The 17,433-nt window shown below is 35.8% G+C and overlaps 1 protein-coding gene across 9 annotated transcripts in view; it reads right to left on the reverse strand.

Annotated features, from left to right (window-relative positions):
• TMEM117 (transmembrane protein 117) overlaps positions 1–17,433 on the reverse strand; it is a 558,938-nt gene that overhangs the window by 266,780 nt on the left and 274,725 nt on the right. For 6 of the 9 annotated variants that reach the window (XM_027093552.1, XM_027093546.1, XM_027093548.1 and 3 more), the window contains one exon: positions 10,282–10,381. The exons of the other annotated variants lie outside the window; for them this stretch is intronic. In XM_027093552.1, the coding sequence (XP_026949353.1) occupies positions 10,282–10,381 (100 nt within the window). The remainder of the gene's footprint in view (positions 1–10,281; positions 10,382–17,433) is intronic. 9 annotated transcript variants of the gene reach the window in all.

A 17,433-nucleotide genomic window follows, 5' to 3' on the forward strand; every position in this document is an offset into this window, starting at 1 on the left:
TGGGTGAGATGAGCACTAAGTGGTACAAGGACTCCAGGTGTTCTCATCAGCTGTGATTAGAGCACAGGGAGTTCTTGTTCCCCTGCATGTCAGTGGCCGTAACCAAGAGGTGTGATTGAGATGTTCCGAAATGGCACCTGCCCGAAGTTCACTCATCACGCCCATCTCTCCACGTTCACGTCCTGTGTCAGTCTGCAGCTTAATGAAAGCATGAAGCAGGTGGACAGGGGTCAGAATCTGTACTGAAATTATAGCCTACATCTCATTCCTGGTATTTTTGCACAAAACTGAATTTTTGTTGCCTCTTTGTGGGAATATGCTCTCTGGTCCAACACAGCTACCCCCGACTGCACATCGTTTTATCTCATACCGATGTCTCACAATGTACTAGAGTGGGCTGGCCCTCAGGGCATTGGAATTTGCAACTCCAGTATTTATTATTTATGCAAGTTTAACACAGAAAGCCACCGTCACTCATTAAAACCTCACCACAAATTGACGACTGAGGATACTCAAAGAAGGTGGGGAAGATCTAAATAGACCCAAAGATGGTGTAGGACAACAATTCCCACACAGCCTGAACACTCGCCAACCCAGCAAATCTTGTGAAGGGCTGGCTAGGGCAAGGCACTTAGGAGACTCCTTTAAAAAGAGGAAATTAACGTTAAACGCAATGATATTAGAACTCCATTTTTACCATATTTAATATATGCTAATGTTTACTGCATCACTCATTTGTTATTTTCCTGTAGGTGTTTAGTGTGTATTTATTAAGTGAATAGATTAATGAATAAGGGAAGGAGACCCTCAGAATTGTCTTGGGCTGCTAAAGGTCTGTAACTTCGCAGCATCAAAATTTGGTAAAATATTTTAAAATGACACAGAGAAAACTTATTTGATGAGTTGTATCATGTAAAAATATTTGTGAAAACAAGGTAGTTTGAATGGAAGCAAAAATATGATATCCGCAGAAATATTGGGGCTAAAATACTACTAAAAATAAATTTGCACAATCATCCATTTAGTAGAATACACTGTTTCACAGGGCTTTTGACACTAGAGAACATATTTTCTCAAAAGTATTATGGTCTATATCATCATTTGGAGGTGTCAACAACTTCAGAAAGATACCAATGACACTACCATAGAGACTTTTAGGACTAGGAAAGTAAAGTACATGAACTGGTACCAAGAATAATTATTCTGCTTCTTTATTTGTGTTCATATAATCAAAATAAAGGATTTGTAAAATATATATTTGCTTTACTACACATGGGTATATGTTATTTTTGTACTTTAGAAAAAAAAATGAATTTTTAAATGGTCTTTGAAAAGACATTTTATATCTCTACCAATATAGTAAATCCAATTTGTTGGTCAATAAATATTTCAACAATTTTATAATTTTAATTATACTTAGTCCCCTTTAATACTGAAAAGCATTGTATAATAAGGTTGTAGAGTAAAGTATAAGGTTACTATATAAATAAATACTCATTTAATGAATAAATGAGTTGAGATATCTAGCATATGGTTACACAGAAAGCTGATTCATTTTGCTAATTTTTTTATTGAAGTGAAATAAGATGCATTGCTTTTTTTTTTTAATCTGCACTTGGATTTGTCAAAAATCTTTCATTGATTCTGTCACCTCTAGTTGAAATTGAAAATGTCAAATAGAAATTAGGATAATTATAAGATAAGTCAAGGGAAAAAGTACTCAGATCTTGAAAATTATTAGCTTTCATTTTTCTTCCAAAGCTACAGGTTCACAGTATTTTTCATGATATACTTTAAAACCTTTATGAGAGGTGCTATTCTTTTCAGTAAAAACAGATGGCATCTCTCCAGGTTTCCTGTTTCATCTCAAGCACTTGACTCATTTAGGCAATACTTCTCAAATATATTCTCTGCTTAGCAGTCAAGAACAATCTGGAATTTTTAAGTTGGCACGTGTGGTGTCCTAACGTTCTTTCTGTGAGCCCTGGTCTGTTGCATTAAAGAAACTACTGATGTGAACTTAATCATCTGTTCTATTTGATATCTTCAGAAATGTCAAAGGTCATTTATTTGATATTATACTTAATTAATAAGTTCCATTAGTATTGTATGCACAATTTACTCCTTTCCTTGTGCAATAGTATGTTCACAAAGCTACATAAGATGTTTCACTGAGCAACTTGGTAGACTAGTAAAGACCTGGAGTCAAGCTCAGGTCTGGGATAAACCTTAGCATATTTTGTCAGTCAAGGCAAACGGAAGTTCTTTATTTCCAAATCAGCCTTCAGATATATAAGAACAGAGAAGAATATATGCCAAACATAGTTTTACTTAATCATTCATTATCAAAATATTCCTTCTGTTCACTCAAATATTTCAGTCTCTTGACTGAATGTAATCATTTTTATAAAGCAACAAAAATAAAACATAAGTACTAGCACTCATGTTATAAATTTCATTTTGATGTTTATAGAACATTTAACTACAAATGCAATGTACACAGTGAATATAAAAATCTTTCTTGGGCCAAACAACTGCTAAAGGATAGCAATTTTATATAAACAAAAAAATTAACACTAAAAAAATCAGGAATTGAAGTATCTATCTTAAAAAGATTATATATTAAAAAAAAGATTATATAAAGCTAGTTTTTACATTCTTCCAGTCCCAGAAATAAGAGGCTTTCAACCACTTATATTTGTCAAAAGGGAACAGGAAAAAATATCTGAGTTTTCTAAACTTTAAAAGTAATAGTTTGGCAAAGATGTGATGTACTATCATTTAGTACCTAAAAAGATATGCAACTCCCCTCTCCCAACTAATGACAAAATTCGACAAATTTTATTGACACACTGGCAGAAAAAAAGTATCAAACCAACTTCTACAGCTATCTTCCATGTCTTGTTAATATCTATGATTAAATATTTCCAAGAAAATTATTTAGCTTGGCAAAATAGCATAGTAGTTGAAAGCACTGAAAATTCTGAAAACTAATTAAAATTTTACACACATACACAACACACACAACACACACCACACACACATGCCACACACACACACACACAACACACAACACACACACACACCACACACAACACACAACACACACAAAAACATAAAATAGGGCTTGGCCCACAGGAATAGGCACTAAATAAAACATTTAAAAAAATGTATAAGGGGAATAATCCAACTACTTCTAAAATGACTACAAAAAGAAGCACATAGCTTCTTTTTTGAGGTTCTGAGCTAATATTAACAACTGGTACTCATTTCATTATATTATTGACTTTCAGAGGAAAGAAATATCAATGTCCCCCCACTTTTATTTAAACTTCAGGCAAATGACTGATAAATGGTGCTTTAAAAGGTGTGGAACATCATGTTAGAAAAATCATAACAAATGTGTGGACCAAAAGGAAACCTGCCTTGAGGAAGTATAAACCAGGTAACAGAATAAAGTGTAATGGAATTGAAAAATGCTAAAACTAAGCTGGGGATGGAAAAGACGAAAAGTGAGCATCTCCTGCCTCTAGTAGGGCTGTCTTTCTATAAGAGATGTGCTTAGTGTCCTTCACATCTTAATGTAGTTCAATCCAATACATAGTTCAATCCAATACACTTCCCTGGTACCTTTCATACACTTAGAATAATATATTGCATAAATTTTTAATAAATGAATATAAATTATATACAATATACCTATAACATACTATGGAATTTCTGATAGAGATTGAGTTTAAGAGAGTTATAGCAGAGACAGAATTTGTGCTTCTATTCCTAAATATCTATATTCTATACTATAATCTATTTTACTCAGAAATCCTTTTTTTCATATTATATTCTGTTAGGACTTTAAAACTCCAAGATTCCTAAAAATTAAAAGACTCCTGATCACCATTTTTGATGCTATCAGAAAACAGGAGGTTAGACTCTCCTGTCTTATCAATTTTTTAGTAAGAACTTATTATTTTGAAGGAACATGAAACACAATGCTAAAATATTTATAGATACATTAAAATATTTATAGACACAGAAGCAAAATGACCACATTTGGTTCCCTCAAATTTTCTAATGCATAAAAAAGAAATGTAAAAAAATTTCCTCTCTTACGTTCTCTGTTTCAATCAAATAATCAAACGAACTGACAATGTTTTCTGGCAATTATGAATGCCACTCAATCTAATGTCCTTGGGTTTTCTCAATGTGGTAATCAAGGTTGGTGATGTTGGTGTCCCACCCAGATCCCCTTCACTTACTGGTACACTCCACTCTCCAAGAACATAACACCTGCCCAGTGGGTCAAGCCAAGGATAGACTACCTGAGACCATATGACTACATCTTTGCTCTCTTCCTTCCCCATCTCTCTCTTGTTTCTCTCCTCTCCTTACAGATTTCCCAGAAGAGCATTTCCTCAATAAACCATGTGCCCCCAAATCTCTGAGACATTCTTTTTTTCTATGGTATCTCACTTAAGAGAGAATCTTTATGGAAAGATAGTTTATTACTTATTAAAATGCTTGATCCAGTTTCCAACTTCACTGTATAAAATAGGAAAATGCAACATAAATTTACCAAACATGGGGTTAACTAATCAGAAAGCAGACTGCAACCACGAAATAGCTTCAATGAACAGGCAGAGAAAGAGAGCAAAAGAGAACATCTCAAATTAATGCTGGGCTCTTGGGTCCAGCTCGCATGGTTTAATATCTGATTTGCCCCTTCCACTTGTCATGCATACTTGTTCGATGTGTTTGCTAACTATGATCCTTCTATTCAACATTTCACAGTTTAAATGCTCTTTTATTATGAACTTCAGTAAAGCTATTATTGCTACTTTATTTCAGTTATTAAATCAACTCAATTATGCTCTTTATTCTGTCATTTTGAAATATCAGTGGAAAAGAAATAATTAGAAAACTGGCATTGATCATAATATGAATTGAAAAACTCAATTCCAGACAGAATAACAAACTAGATATGATGTCAGTTATATCCCAGGTTATTGTTCACTGACAAACTTAGCATGTGCAGAACAGTCCACAAAATGGTGACATGTATAACAGAAAACTTTAAACTAAATAAACTATTACTAATTTGGTGAAATGAAAATAGCACAGATAATCACACTCCTTCCTTAGTAAGTGTGAAATAAACATGGGACAATAGAAAAACTCACCAAATTTTAGGTATGTATTTATAATTACAAAATGTATTTCATATTTTCTATATTTAAGCTAGAAGGAATACTTTACTCTTGAATGCTGCAGAAATAGTTCCTCTCTCTATTCTGTTCTAGATTTGTAAATAAATACTAACCCAGAGTATAAATTATTCTCAAGTATACACCATTCTTTAATCCTCTCTGCCTCTGTCCACTGAAGTTTAACCAATTTTCTGTCTTACATAGTATAGTAAAAGCTCTCTGCTTAAGTGGCTAAAGGGATATATCTCAACCTAGTTTCATTCTGTTGCCCCCAGGAGCAGAACTATGCTCCTGAAAGCAACAATGACCACTCAAGGAATCATCTGCGGGGATCTGAGAGTCTCAATCTTTATTTTGCCAAAGAATGCAAAATTGTACAAAAGGTTACATCACCATTTAGGAGAATTACATCAACAAAAATGATACAAATGAATGTATTTACAAGATAGAAACAGACTCACAGACATAAAAAACAAACTTTTACAGTTACCAAAGGGGAAAGGACGGGGAGGGATAAATTAGGAGTTTTGGATTAACATACACACACTCCTATACATAAAAAAGATAACCAACAAGGCCCTACTGTATAGCACAGGGAATTATATTCAATATCTTATAATAACTTATAATGGAAAAGAATCTAAAAAAGAATATATATGTCATACTAAGTCAGTCAGACAGAGAAAGACAAATATCATGATATCACTTATATGTGGAATCTAAAAAAAGGGTACCAATGAACTTATCTACAAAACAGAAATAGAGGTACAGATTTAGAACACAAACTTGTGATTACCAAGGGCATAAGGGGCAGGGGGAGGAATAAATTGGGAGATTGGGTTTGATATATGCACACTACTATATATAAAATAGATAATTAATAAGGACCTTCTGTATAGCACAGGGAACTCTACTGAATACTCTGTAATGGCCTATATGGGAAAGAATCTAAAAAAGAGTGGATATATATATAACAGATATATAACAGAATCACTTTGCTGTAAGAGAAAGCCACCAGAGCAGGAGGAATCAGGAGATGGAGAAAGGGGATGATGATTAGGTATACATATACAGGAAGTGATTTTTCCCTCTGGTATTAAGTGAGGGGCAGAAGCAAGGGCCATCATGATGTCCTCAGGATCCCCTGTCACCTTAGACCTCAGCAGAGACTGTGACCTCTGTCTTCCACATGGGGGAGGTGGTCAAGCTGGAGCCATGTGCTGTGGAACAGCTGACCCTCCTTGGCTCTTTGCTTAATGGCGCAGAGCATGGGCAAACATGGGGCTACATGGCAATGGTGTCGCATGAGACACCCAGCGTTTTTGCTTTCTGCGTGTGCTCGTGATAGAGCTCGTCTCTGCAACTCTTAACATAAAGGGGCAGCTCAATGATGAATTACCTCACTGGTCATTTTATGTATTTCTTTTATACTAATTTTTAAAAAGTCTATTTGACAAAAAAATTAGTAACTTGAACCCTGACATATTTATATCCTTCCATACAAGGCATACCACAGAGCCCGAAAAAGTCAGGACTGCCAGGGAACTGAACCTAGCAGAGCTCGACACTCGGTAGTGTGAGGGTCAAAGATTTTTGTCAGATTGGTTGATATCAGCCTTGCCTGTGGATCACATCAGTCCTGATGTGCCTTTTAAAACCAAGGAAAAGTTCTGAATTATTTCCACCAAAGAAAAAGCCTCTATTTCTGAACTGCATTGAAAGTCACGCTTTTATTGGAAATGTAAATAGTCCGTTGGTTTTCCACAACGGTCACCTTCATGATGAGAATTCTATGGAGAAATGAAGGTCAAAGCTTCCTTAGACTCCTCTCATGAGGAAAACTATTATTTTTTTAAAATGTTATCAATGACACATATGTAGACATATAAATATTTATATGGAAACGTACCGCCTAGTCAGTGAATAGAAATGGGAATAGAAATGATGTGCTCTGGGAATCCTCCCTGGGTGACTGTACTTTCAAATCAGGAGAGAACTGTTTCTTTTGCCATTTCTATCCTTGTGGCTAATGGGGAAAGGTCAGTTTTTCAGATTACATAAGCAGAAAGGGATTTTGATTCTTCTTCAGTTTGCGGAAAGGAACAGATGAGAGGCCCCAAAAGGTTTGCTGGGTTAAACCTATAACATAGTTTTCTTGACCCTCAATCTAGTCCTACTTCTGTGGTATTGGAAGTATTGATTGGAGCAGTAATCTATGGTATAGGAAAAGGTAAAAAGTTATCAGGTTGGTTAGTAGAAAGAGAAGGCATTAAAGTAGTAAATTTAGGAGAAACTCTGAAGGTAAGAGAGATGATGGAGAGAGAGAAAGACTACAGATTGAACTGTGGAATTATTGGTACTCCCCTAAACCATAAGAGTAGGGCAGAAGAGTGCATGGTAAAAATCCAACCAGGAAGGGTTAAAGGTCTTTGGTCAAAGCTGTACTATGCATTTGCCTCTCAATGCTGCCTAGGCATTGGACCCCACCATATGGTTCAAAAGAAAAATAGCCTAATTAAAAATAATAATAATATAACCAATAAATAGGGGCAGAGCTATATATGGCCTAGGAAACACTGTTTTGTGGGAAAGTCTGGGGAGAAGTTGGGTGGAATTGGGTTACAAATAAATAATGATGTCATCATGGGAAATAAAGTGATTTATGCATCAAATGGCTAACTTGAGCCTGAAAACTCCAGAGCAGCTCTTAGGTTTTGTTGGTCTGTTGCTTCTCCCCTGACTTTGGTCAGGATCAGTATCAGGCAGAAGTAAGGAAGCAAAGTACTATACTGGTTTAGTCTGTTCTAGCATGGACAATAGGAAGGAAACTCCAGATGCTCTGAACCCCATGCCTGGGATAAGGTGGGATTCTCATGCTCCTGGAGCTTCACAGAAGAGACAGGAAGTCTGGGAAGCCTAAGGTTTGGATCAATGACCTGCCTTTGCCATTACTTCAAGGAACTGGGCCCAGTCAAGAGGATGGGGGTCCAAAATCATGAACAATAACAATAAAGCACTTATACCTCCCTTACATGTCAGCATTTTAAGTCCTGCTCTAGGACCACACGTTTAATCGTCACAAAAAACCTGTAGCACCAGTAGGAACTATTAATCCCTTTTAAGAAATGTACAGACTGAGGCTCAAAGGATTGTACATTATTTGTGGAAGGTCAAACCATAGGTGGCAACAGAGAATCCAAATTTCTGAACTCTCGTTCCAGTTCTCTTTTCCATTTTAGTAAGTAGAGCCATCATAAAGTGGAGTCAAAAATCATAATCCACAATTAATGCAGAAATTTCCAAAAGGCATTACCTTAAATTTTAAGGAAATTACAAGCTTAAAGTTCATATATTTCCTTTTAAATAGTTTTTTCCAATGGAAATAGATGAGGCAGCCTGGTCTTAATGTCTGGCTTATTCTCATTGCTATTTCTAATGATTACAAATAAATAACATCTTCAAGTTTCGATTTTAAAGTTAACAAAATGGAATGCATCTGGTAATTTGTTCTGGTAACATTCTAAAATTGAACAGAAGTGGGAGGGAGCTCAAAAACAGGCTAGACAAACTCTTTTATGGTTACTTGATACTCTTGCAGGATGATGACAGTAGTAGCAGTTAAGATATAACTGCTTCCTGTGCCCTGAAAACACCTGTTCTAGGTAAGAAGCAAAACTATCAATAGAAGTGGCAGTAACTGTTGTGAGAATCTCCCTGCAGTATCAGGAACACATCTGTAGTTGCACGTCCCTGCCAAATCGTGTTTAGTTTGGGCATCATCTTCCTTTTGATAAGTCCTCTCATTTTCAAGTGAATGAATTTGAGTAAAGCTAATTAGGATTAACTACACTTATGAAAGGTGTCAGGATTGGCTACACTTATGAAAGGTGTCAATGAAGGTTAAAGTGTTCCTTTTTTATGAGAGTCACGCTCTTTGCACTCTGAGACTCTCCTGTAAACTTACAGGACCTAGGGCCTTTAAGCTACATACTGTCTTTAATTAACTCAATGGTTAGAAACAGAAGTTACTCTCCTGGCAGATGAACTCAGCATGAAACATGGTTTGTCTAATTGTTGCAGACGTATAGTAACAAAGACTGATAAGGCACAAAACAGATTAAAACAGACAACTCTCAGAACTCCTTAGTTACCATTAAGTTAGTAGGTTCATTGAGGAAAACAAATGTAGAAAACTATTTTTAAAGTCCTTAAAGAATGTTTCATATGGTCTTTTGAGACAGGCCATACAGTATTTCTTACCTGAAAAGTGTACATGTCAGAAAACAACAAACAATCTTCACAAAATTATTTAGAATTTCACAGGAAAGAATTTTCCACTAATTTTATGAATGTGTATATGTTTGTATGCCACACATATGTGCATATGTATATGTTTTTGTACATACACATATATATGCATTTTATAAATAAATATATCCTGGTGGACAGTCATTAGTATTAAAATTGTATTGACGTTTTTACCTGAGGTAAACAGATATTGCATATAATCTCTAGATTTGTCCATATTGATGAATTTGTTCCCCTTGAAACAGAGGTAACTATTTTGCTCTAAACCATGAAAAGCAATGCGTATCCAATAAAATCCAACTCACATTAGTTGAGAAAATGAAACTATATCTCTAATCCTTGAGAGGACAGAGGAATGATATAACAAAACAAAGAGCACGGCTGTGTCAAAAAGGGGCTGGAGATCAGGATGCTGGGCTGACAGGCACACGAACAGTTAGAGCTCAGCATTTCCTGTGACTTGTTGCTTGAAAAACCGGGGATAACTGGACTTGGATTATCTAACAAACCAGTTACTGAAATGACTGTACGTTCAAATTTTGTGAAATAAATGAGACTTTCTCATGTTTGAGGGCTCTGCACAAATGTAATAATGCTAACCATGAAAACAAGATCCTTTTTTTTTTTTACTTTGGAATGTTATTTGACATGTAACATGAAATAAAATAATTCATGAAGTTATTTGTTAAAAAAAAAAGTAGTGTGTATCCAACATTATGAACATGTCTTCCATCTGATGTTTGAAATGGGTGAAGTTAAAATTTCTTACCATCCAAGCTGTGACAAAGTCCCCCATCCAGGTCCCTACTGCAGCTAATTTCATGAAACTTTCATTTCGGATGCCCATATAGTCTGTAATGATATACGCTCTGTGGAAACAAACACACAAGACATTGTCCGGACTCAGAGAGCCATACAGTCAAAGCTTTCTGGTTCAGCAACACGCAAAGGGGCTTCTTCCCCTTTCCACAAGCTTTCTTGCTTTCGTCTCATCATCTATGCTTACAAATCTGAAAGGCTAGGAGGAGCTCTGAGGGTGCCTGGGTCAGTTCCAACTAGATTTGAAGACTGACTGTGACTATACCAATTACCACGTGCCTTTTGTTTTTGAGCTATAGGACTGACAATAGCTTTTGGAAAATCAAACAGAAATACTCAGCAAAGGCATCATTTCACACTCACTCAAGTATGAGGAGCGCAGAAACAATTCCTGAATTAGAGTAACTTGAAAGGAAGAGAAGGGTTCACTTTCCTTCAGTTCTGTCGAGTCAGAACTATTGAAAAGGTGCTGGGAATAGGCTTTAGGTATAATATATCTGAATAATGTTCAGAAGAATATCAAGATTAGAGAAAATTTTCCACACAGTGATGTAAAAATTGACTCAAATATACGTAGTTTAAATTATTACTTAAATAGCAATAACCAGAAGACTTCATTTCATCACTCTTTTTACATAGCTAATTCTTGTTTTCTTCCTATATAACACCAATTCATATGCCTCACAGCTCAAAGAGAGATTCATAGGTACACCCAATCATTAAGTACAAGTAATGTGACCATGCTTATTGTTTATTAAGCATTTTCATTTTCTTGTTTGATAGTCAAGAAAATTATAAGTATCATTTTTACCATCTTGTAATTTCTCTGAGAAAAACGGGACTCAAAGAGATCACTTAACCTGCTCAATCAATACCACATAACAAATGGATGGTAGCTAGGAACCAAATTTGTCTCTCTCTCTATTTTTAACTCTAAGTTTTTCACTCAGATTTCTTTTACTTTATTTATTTTTTTAATTTATTGGGGTTAGTTGCTAGGTTTCTTTTCCTTTAAATTTTGTTCCTTTTCTTAAACATGATAATACCTGTACAACTTAGAGTTCCAGTTAAACATGACTCTTCTTAGATTAACTTCATTTTTTAACTTTTTATTTCATATTGGAGTATTAACTTTAAAACAATATGCAGTAGAGAATGATATGTTTGTTAGTTATCTATTGAAACTATGAAGAAGCACATTTTTGAAGTCGCTGAGAATTAAACCATTTCCAATTCAGTTATTTTTTTCCAGAGTTATTTCAGATAGTTTTTTATCCATAACATAAACAGGTATTTACATAGTTTTTTAACAACAAAAACAAACTTATGAATTCTCAAAACAATTCTTTTCCACATGCTTCATTCTTTGGAGGGGCTATGTAAATATCTTGAAGTCTATGGAGGGGCTATGTATATATATTAAGGTCTCATCTCAAAATTCTGGGTCTCTAATTCCATGCGCTTCCATAATAGCCAAAAAAATTTTAGCTACCATAAATTGCATGCTAGCAATGTTCTAGAGATTGTTATTAGCACTTTGAAAACTGAATCTCCATCAACTTTCATATCAGAAAAGTGAAATCTATTGTTATTCCTGTTTCACAGATATGGAATTAAGGCTTTAGAGAGTTTTTGCAACTTTCTCAAGGTCAAGCATCTAGTAAATGGACAAGATTTGAATCTAAATTTGATTGACTCCCAAATCCAGGCACTTAACCACTGTGCTATACCTTCTTCCTACAAGTGTTAGTAGAGATATAAAAAACACAAAGAATATCTCTGTTCCCCAGTATTTTAGTAAGACAATGACAATCAAGAATTACTTCCTGTGAAGATAATTCATAATAAGAAGTCAAGAGTCACATCCAGAAGCTACAACTCCCCAGAGCTACCATTAGGTTTTGGACTCCACTTATACTGAGTTCATCCATCTAAGCAGTTCTTGGGCAGTGAGCTCAGTGTACTATGGAGTATTAGCTCTGTTAATTGTCCAGCTTTTTCAATGACATCTATTTTGAAGATTTTGTTCAATGATACATCTCTACGTGTCCACTCTGCCAATTAATTCTAGAATACATTGGGCTGGGGTAGAAATTTCTGGCTACATTCTTTGTGGTTGTATAGATGTGTGTAAGAGAAGGCATCATTCTTCTATTTCAGTATCTAAAAATAGGGATGAGATGGTAAGCATGCAACAGACCAATGATCCAGCCAAGAACAACGAAAAGATCTAAACAAAATATAAAAGTCACTCCCAAAATCTGCTTAAAGGCATCTGAGAGCTGATGAAGCAATGAGGACAAGAAAAACCAAGATACCAGATTGGAGAGAATTGTGGAAAAGTTAGCTATACTATATTTTCTCTGGAGACATTAACTGATTCTGTGTGCAAGGCAGGAAGAGGAGGATCTGGGGTTTTCCTGGGCAGAGGGCAGTCTCAGTGGGTTAGAGGGGCAACACTTGAAATTTAAGGAGCCAAGATTCTTGTGAGAAAAGAGAGGCCTAGAAGAGAGCATGATACACAGTTGGTTGTCCTTTCAAGACATTTACCAAATTATGAACTTGAACACTGGGGATGCTGAGAGACGAAGCAGAAAGTCTCTGTAAAGTATAGCAGAGGTTTGGCAACTTCACCATGCTGAGGAAACTATTATAGTTCAGAGCCTGCTAGAGAGAATGGCCCAAGATATACAGGGATGTGGCAGGCTAGAGAAAACCAGAGATGTATGGGTCCTTGATGAAGCTGTAAATCAGTCCTTACCCAGTCCATTCCATGACTGAATTAAAGTGATCAGCTTCTATTCTTTCCAACTAATAGAGGAAAGAGTGAACCTTTTCAGGAAGAATAAAGTATCATCTAGATCCTCTATACATTTTTATGTATAAAATCCATCATTCATTCAAAAATCACTAGGATGTTAAGAAAGAGTTTCCCATCACTGAAAACCATGAGAGAAGACAATAGCTAAAACTAGATAATAAGCTCCAGGAGGACTGGGACTTACTTTAGCTATTTTTTTCCTGTTAATTCCCCAGAACCTAGAGCACTGCCTGAAAACAGTAAGTGATCAATAAACATATGCTTAATGTATGAATTAACAAAGTGACCTAAGTTATTCATATTTATTGATATATTACATAGGTAAACCTATGTATATTAAACCTTAGAAACAGCAATAAAGTAAGATTGAATTATGAAGAACTTTACCACAGAGAAAACCATTAAATATGTTTTTTAATTGTTTTGTGTTTTCACTTCTCCAACTACATTTGTATTTCCTTGATTGCAGAATAACTGTCCTGTATTCATCTAGAAAGATATGTCGGCACAAAATAGGGGAATGTCACTCCTCTGTGGCTGTGGGCACATGGTGAGTACTGAGCATGATAATGCAAAGGAGATGGCACAGAGAATTTATGAATTAATTAATATATTTAAAAGTGAAGAGTGATATATATAAAATTTAGTAGTTATTCTAGACATCTCTCCAAAGAAGACATACAGATGACCAACAGGCACATGAAAAGATGTTCAATATCGCTAAATATTAGAGAAATGCAAATCAAAACTACAATGAGGTATCACCTCACACCAGTCAGAATGGCCATCACCAAAAAGTCTACAAATAATAAATGCTGGACGGGGTGTGGAGAAGAGGGAACCCTCCTACACTGTTGGTGGGAATGTAAATTGGTACAGCCACTATGGAGAACAGTATGGAGCTTCCTTAAAAAACTACAAATAGAACTACCATATGACCCAGCAATCCACTCCTGGGCATATATCCAGAGAAAAACATGGTTTGAAAGGATACATACACCGCAATGTTCACTGCAGCGCTGTTTACAATAGCCAAGACATGGAAGCAACTTAATATCCTAAATGGATAAAGATGTGTGTGTATATATATATATATATATACACAATGGAATACTACTCAACCATTAAAGAGAATGAAATATGCCATTTGCAGCAACATGGATGGACCTGGAGATAATCATGCTAAGTAAGTCAGAGAAAGACAAATATAATAGGACATCGCTTATATGCAGAATCTAAAAAAATTGATACAAATGAACTTATTTACAAAACAGAAACAGACTCACAGACATAGAAAACAAACTTATGGTTACCAAAGGGGAAAGGTGGTGAGGGGAGAGATAAATTGGGAGTTTGGGATTAACATATACACACTACTATATATATATATATTTTTTTTTTTTTGCGGTATGCGGGCCTCTCACTGTTGTGGCCTCTCCCGTTGCGGAGCACAGGCTCCGGACGCGCAGGCTCAGAGGCCATGGCTCACGGGCCCAGCCGCTCCGCGGCATGTGGGATCTCCCCCAGGCCGGGGCACGAACCCGTGTCCCCTGCATCGGCAGGCGGACTCTCAACCACTGCGCCACCAGGGAAGCCCTACACTACTATATTTAAAGTAGATAACCAACAGGACCTACTGTGTAGCACAGGGAACTCTGCTCAATAATCTGTAATAACCTGAATGGGAAAAGAATTTGAAAAGGAAGAGATAAATGTATATGTATAAGTGAATCACTTTGCTGTACACCTGAAACTAACACAATATTGTAAATCAACTACTGTCCCACATAAAATAAAAATGTTTTTTAAAATGATATATTGTACCAAAAAAATTAGTAGCTATTCTTAATTTTTCTGTTTTGGACAAATATAAAGAAGAATTACAAATATGCAGACCTGCCATAAAAACTTTCAACCACTAGTTCACTGATTTGCACATTCATTAACATTTAACAATACTTCCTGCTCAGGTTGTAAAGGACAGAGTGTACATATATTTATATCAGCAATTCTGGCCAGTTTGAATATCACATTAGACTCTGAAAATGTGAAGTTGTGGAGTTTATATACACAACAGTTTAAATTTTATTTGCTAGGAGGCACCGTTAAAGTTTTAGTTTCGTTCAGAGTTTTAGCTAATTATTTCAACTAGTCATACATCTTTTGTTTGTTTTGCTTTGAGCTTTAGCTGGCTTTCTATGCTTAGATCTAGAAAGGCTGGCAGTCTTACCAGCCTTCCAGGTAAGTATTTATTGTTAATATTTTCTTTAAAGATTCTAAACGAATTTCTTTTCAAGTTACAACTTCAGTATTTTTTTCTTGAGATTTCAGGCTTAACTGTCAAATCCATAACACATGTGTGTAAACGTCAACAGGATCTTGGAAAGGTTCATAATTATCATAACAACCTGAAAACATGAGCTATTAAGCCTACTGTGCCTAGTGAAACCTATGTGCTAAATGGCCATAAACTAAACAGACTCTAACATGGGCTAAGTAGTCGATGAAATGATAATATAATGAATTGGCCTTACAGGTGAGAGTCTTGAGTACTAGCAACAGAGGCTCCAGTTTACTTCAGTCTATTACTTATATGTAAGTAGATGCAGTTAATGCCAGGTGATTTAGGAGCTGAATCTCTAAAAGTTCGACAAGAGGCAGTAAACATAGATCACCAAACCATTAAGGATTCATGCTTCACCGAAGACCCATCTGTGGCCAGCTGGATTCATGACATCACAGCTGTCTCTCTCAGCCATGTTCGGGCAACATAAACAAGATTGGGGGCTTCATACACAAGTAAATCATGGACAAGAAGTTGACTTACCTGCATTAAACACAATGGAACTCAAGCAGAAACTCTAAATGTTCTTAAGGCTTGAGGTGAAAATCTGTCACTATAAAATGCCAGAAATTAAACCTAGATTTATTATATTAATCTTTCTCAATCTTTTCACTTGTAATGAAATGATTAATAGCCTTTAATCCAGTCACTTGTTCAACTGTTATACAAATAACCGCATTTTAGTATTTCTGCTCAAAATAGCTAGTTCTTGACTATTGAAAGACTTTGATAGAGCTCAATACATGTGTATGGACCTTCCAGGCAAGACCTAGGGTATGAAGTACAGAGCAAGATCCATTGGAAGGTGACAAATGCTGCAGACAATTGTTAGAAGGAGGCTGGAGTGATCAAAATTACATCCGGACCCAAAAATGCTTACAGATAAAATACCAACGCAAATTCCCCAACTTTAGTCATTCATTCCCTCTAACTTCTATAAAGAAGACATATATAAGACTATAGATGGAGTTTTCATTGGACAAATCCATCCTGATTGTTAACACATACACTTATCAACTCTTCCTTTCATTTTTGTCTTGCTTAAGCCCATTCAGTGAAATTCGTGCGTAGTAGATACAGAAACCTTACTATAACATCAATTCCTCCCTGTCTTTTACCCTCAACATTTGGTTAACCACTGAGGTTACTTCTGAAAGGGCCTCAAATCTATGCAGTTTTTCTGTTATCACCACTACCAATGTCTTAACTCTGTTCATAGCCATCTCTAATCTGAATTACACAATAACCTCCTATTTCCCTGTGATTATCTTCACTTCACTATAGATTCTTTATTGCCACTATGGTAACTTCTGGAGAATTAATATGGTGTACTAGAAGAGCAAGAGTCCTGGAACCAGAAAGTATTAGGTTTGCAAACCACCTCCCCACTTTATGACCTGGGACAAATGAATAACTTGAAAATCATCCATTCCCTTATCTGTAGAATGGGGATAAAAATAACTTCCCTTCACAGGGTTTCTTGAGGATTACATGAAATAAAGAATATAGAGCTTCTAGCACAACTATTTCATAATAGGTATGAAAAAATCTCTGACATATGGGCTCACATTTCCAAAATAATGTAGTGGTTCCCAAAAAGCAAAGCATGGATAAGAAGATTCTTCACTCTCTCCAAGCTATCTTATTTTTCAGATTCATATTTCATCTCACAGTCTCCTTTTTTCAGGCCCTCTTCCCCACCATGAAACCAGTCTCACCAACTATCCCACCATTCTATGACGTACCTTAGCATCTTTGCATGCAATGCTCCCATTGTCTGGAATGCCATACCTTTTTTCTGGCCTAAGATTACTAACTAAGCCTGTCCACTGAGAAATCGACTGCTATTATTCCTATAAGTCACCCCTTCCCCGGTGTTACTGTAACACTTTGAATATACATCTATGTTAAACAAATTTCCCAAAGTCTTCTAATGA

Source organism: Aethalodelphis obliquidens, unplaced genomic scaffold, assembly GCF_003676395.1.
Source record: "Aethalodelphis obliquidens isolate GAN/ISIS:26980383/991018 unplaced genomic scaffold, ASM367639v1 scaffold84, whole genome shotgun sequence".
Taxonomy (NCBI): Eukaryota; Metazoa; Chordata; class Mammalia; order Artiodactyla; family Delphinidae; genus Aethalodelphis; species Aethalodelphis obliquidens.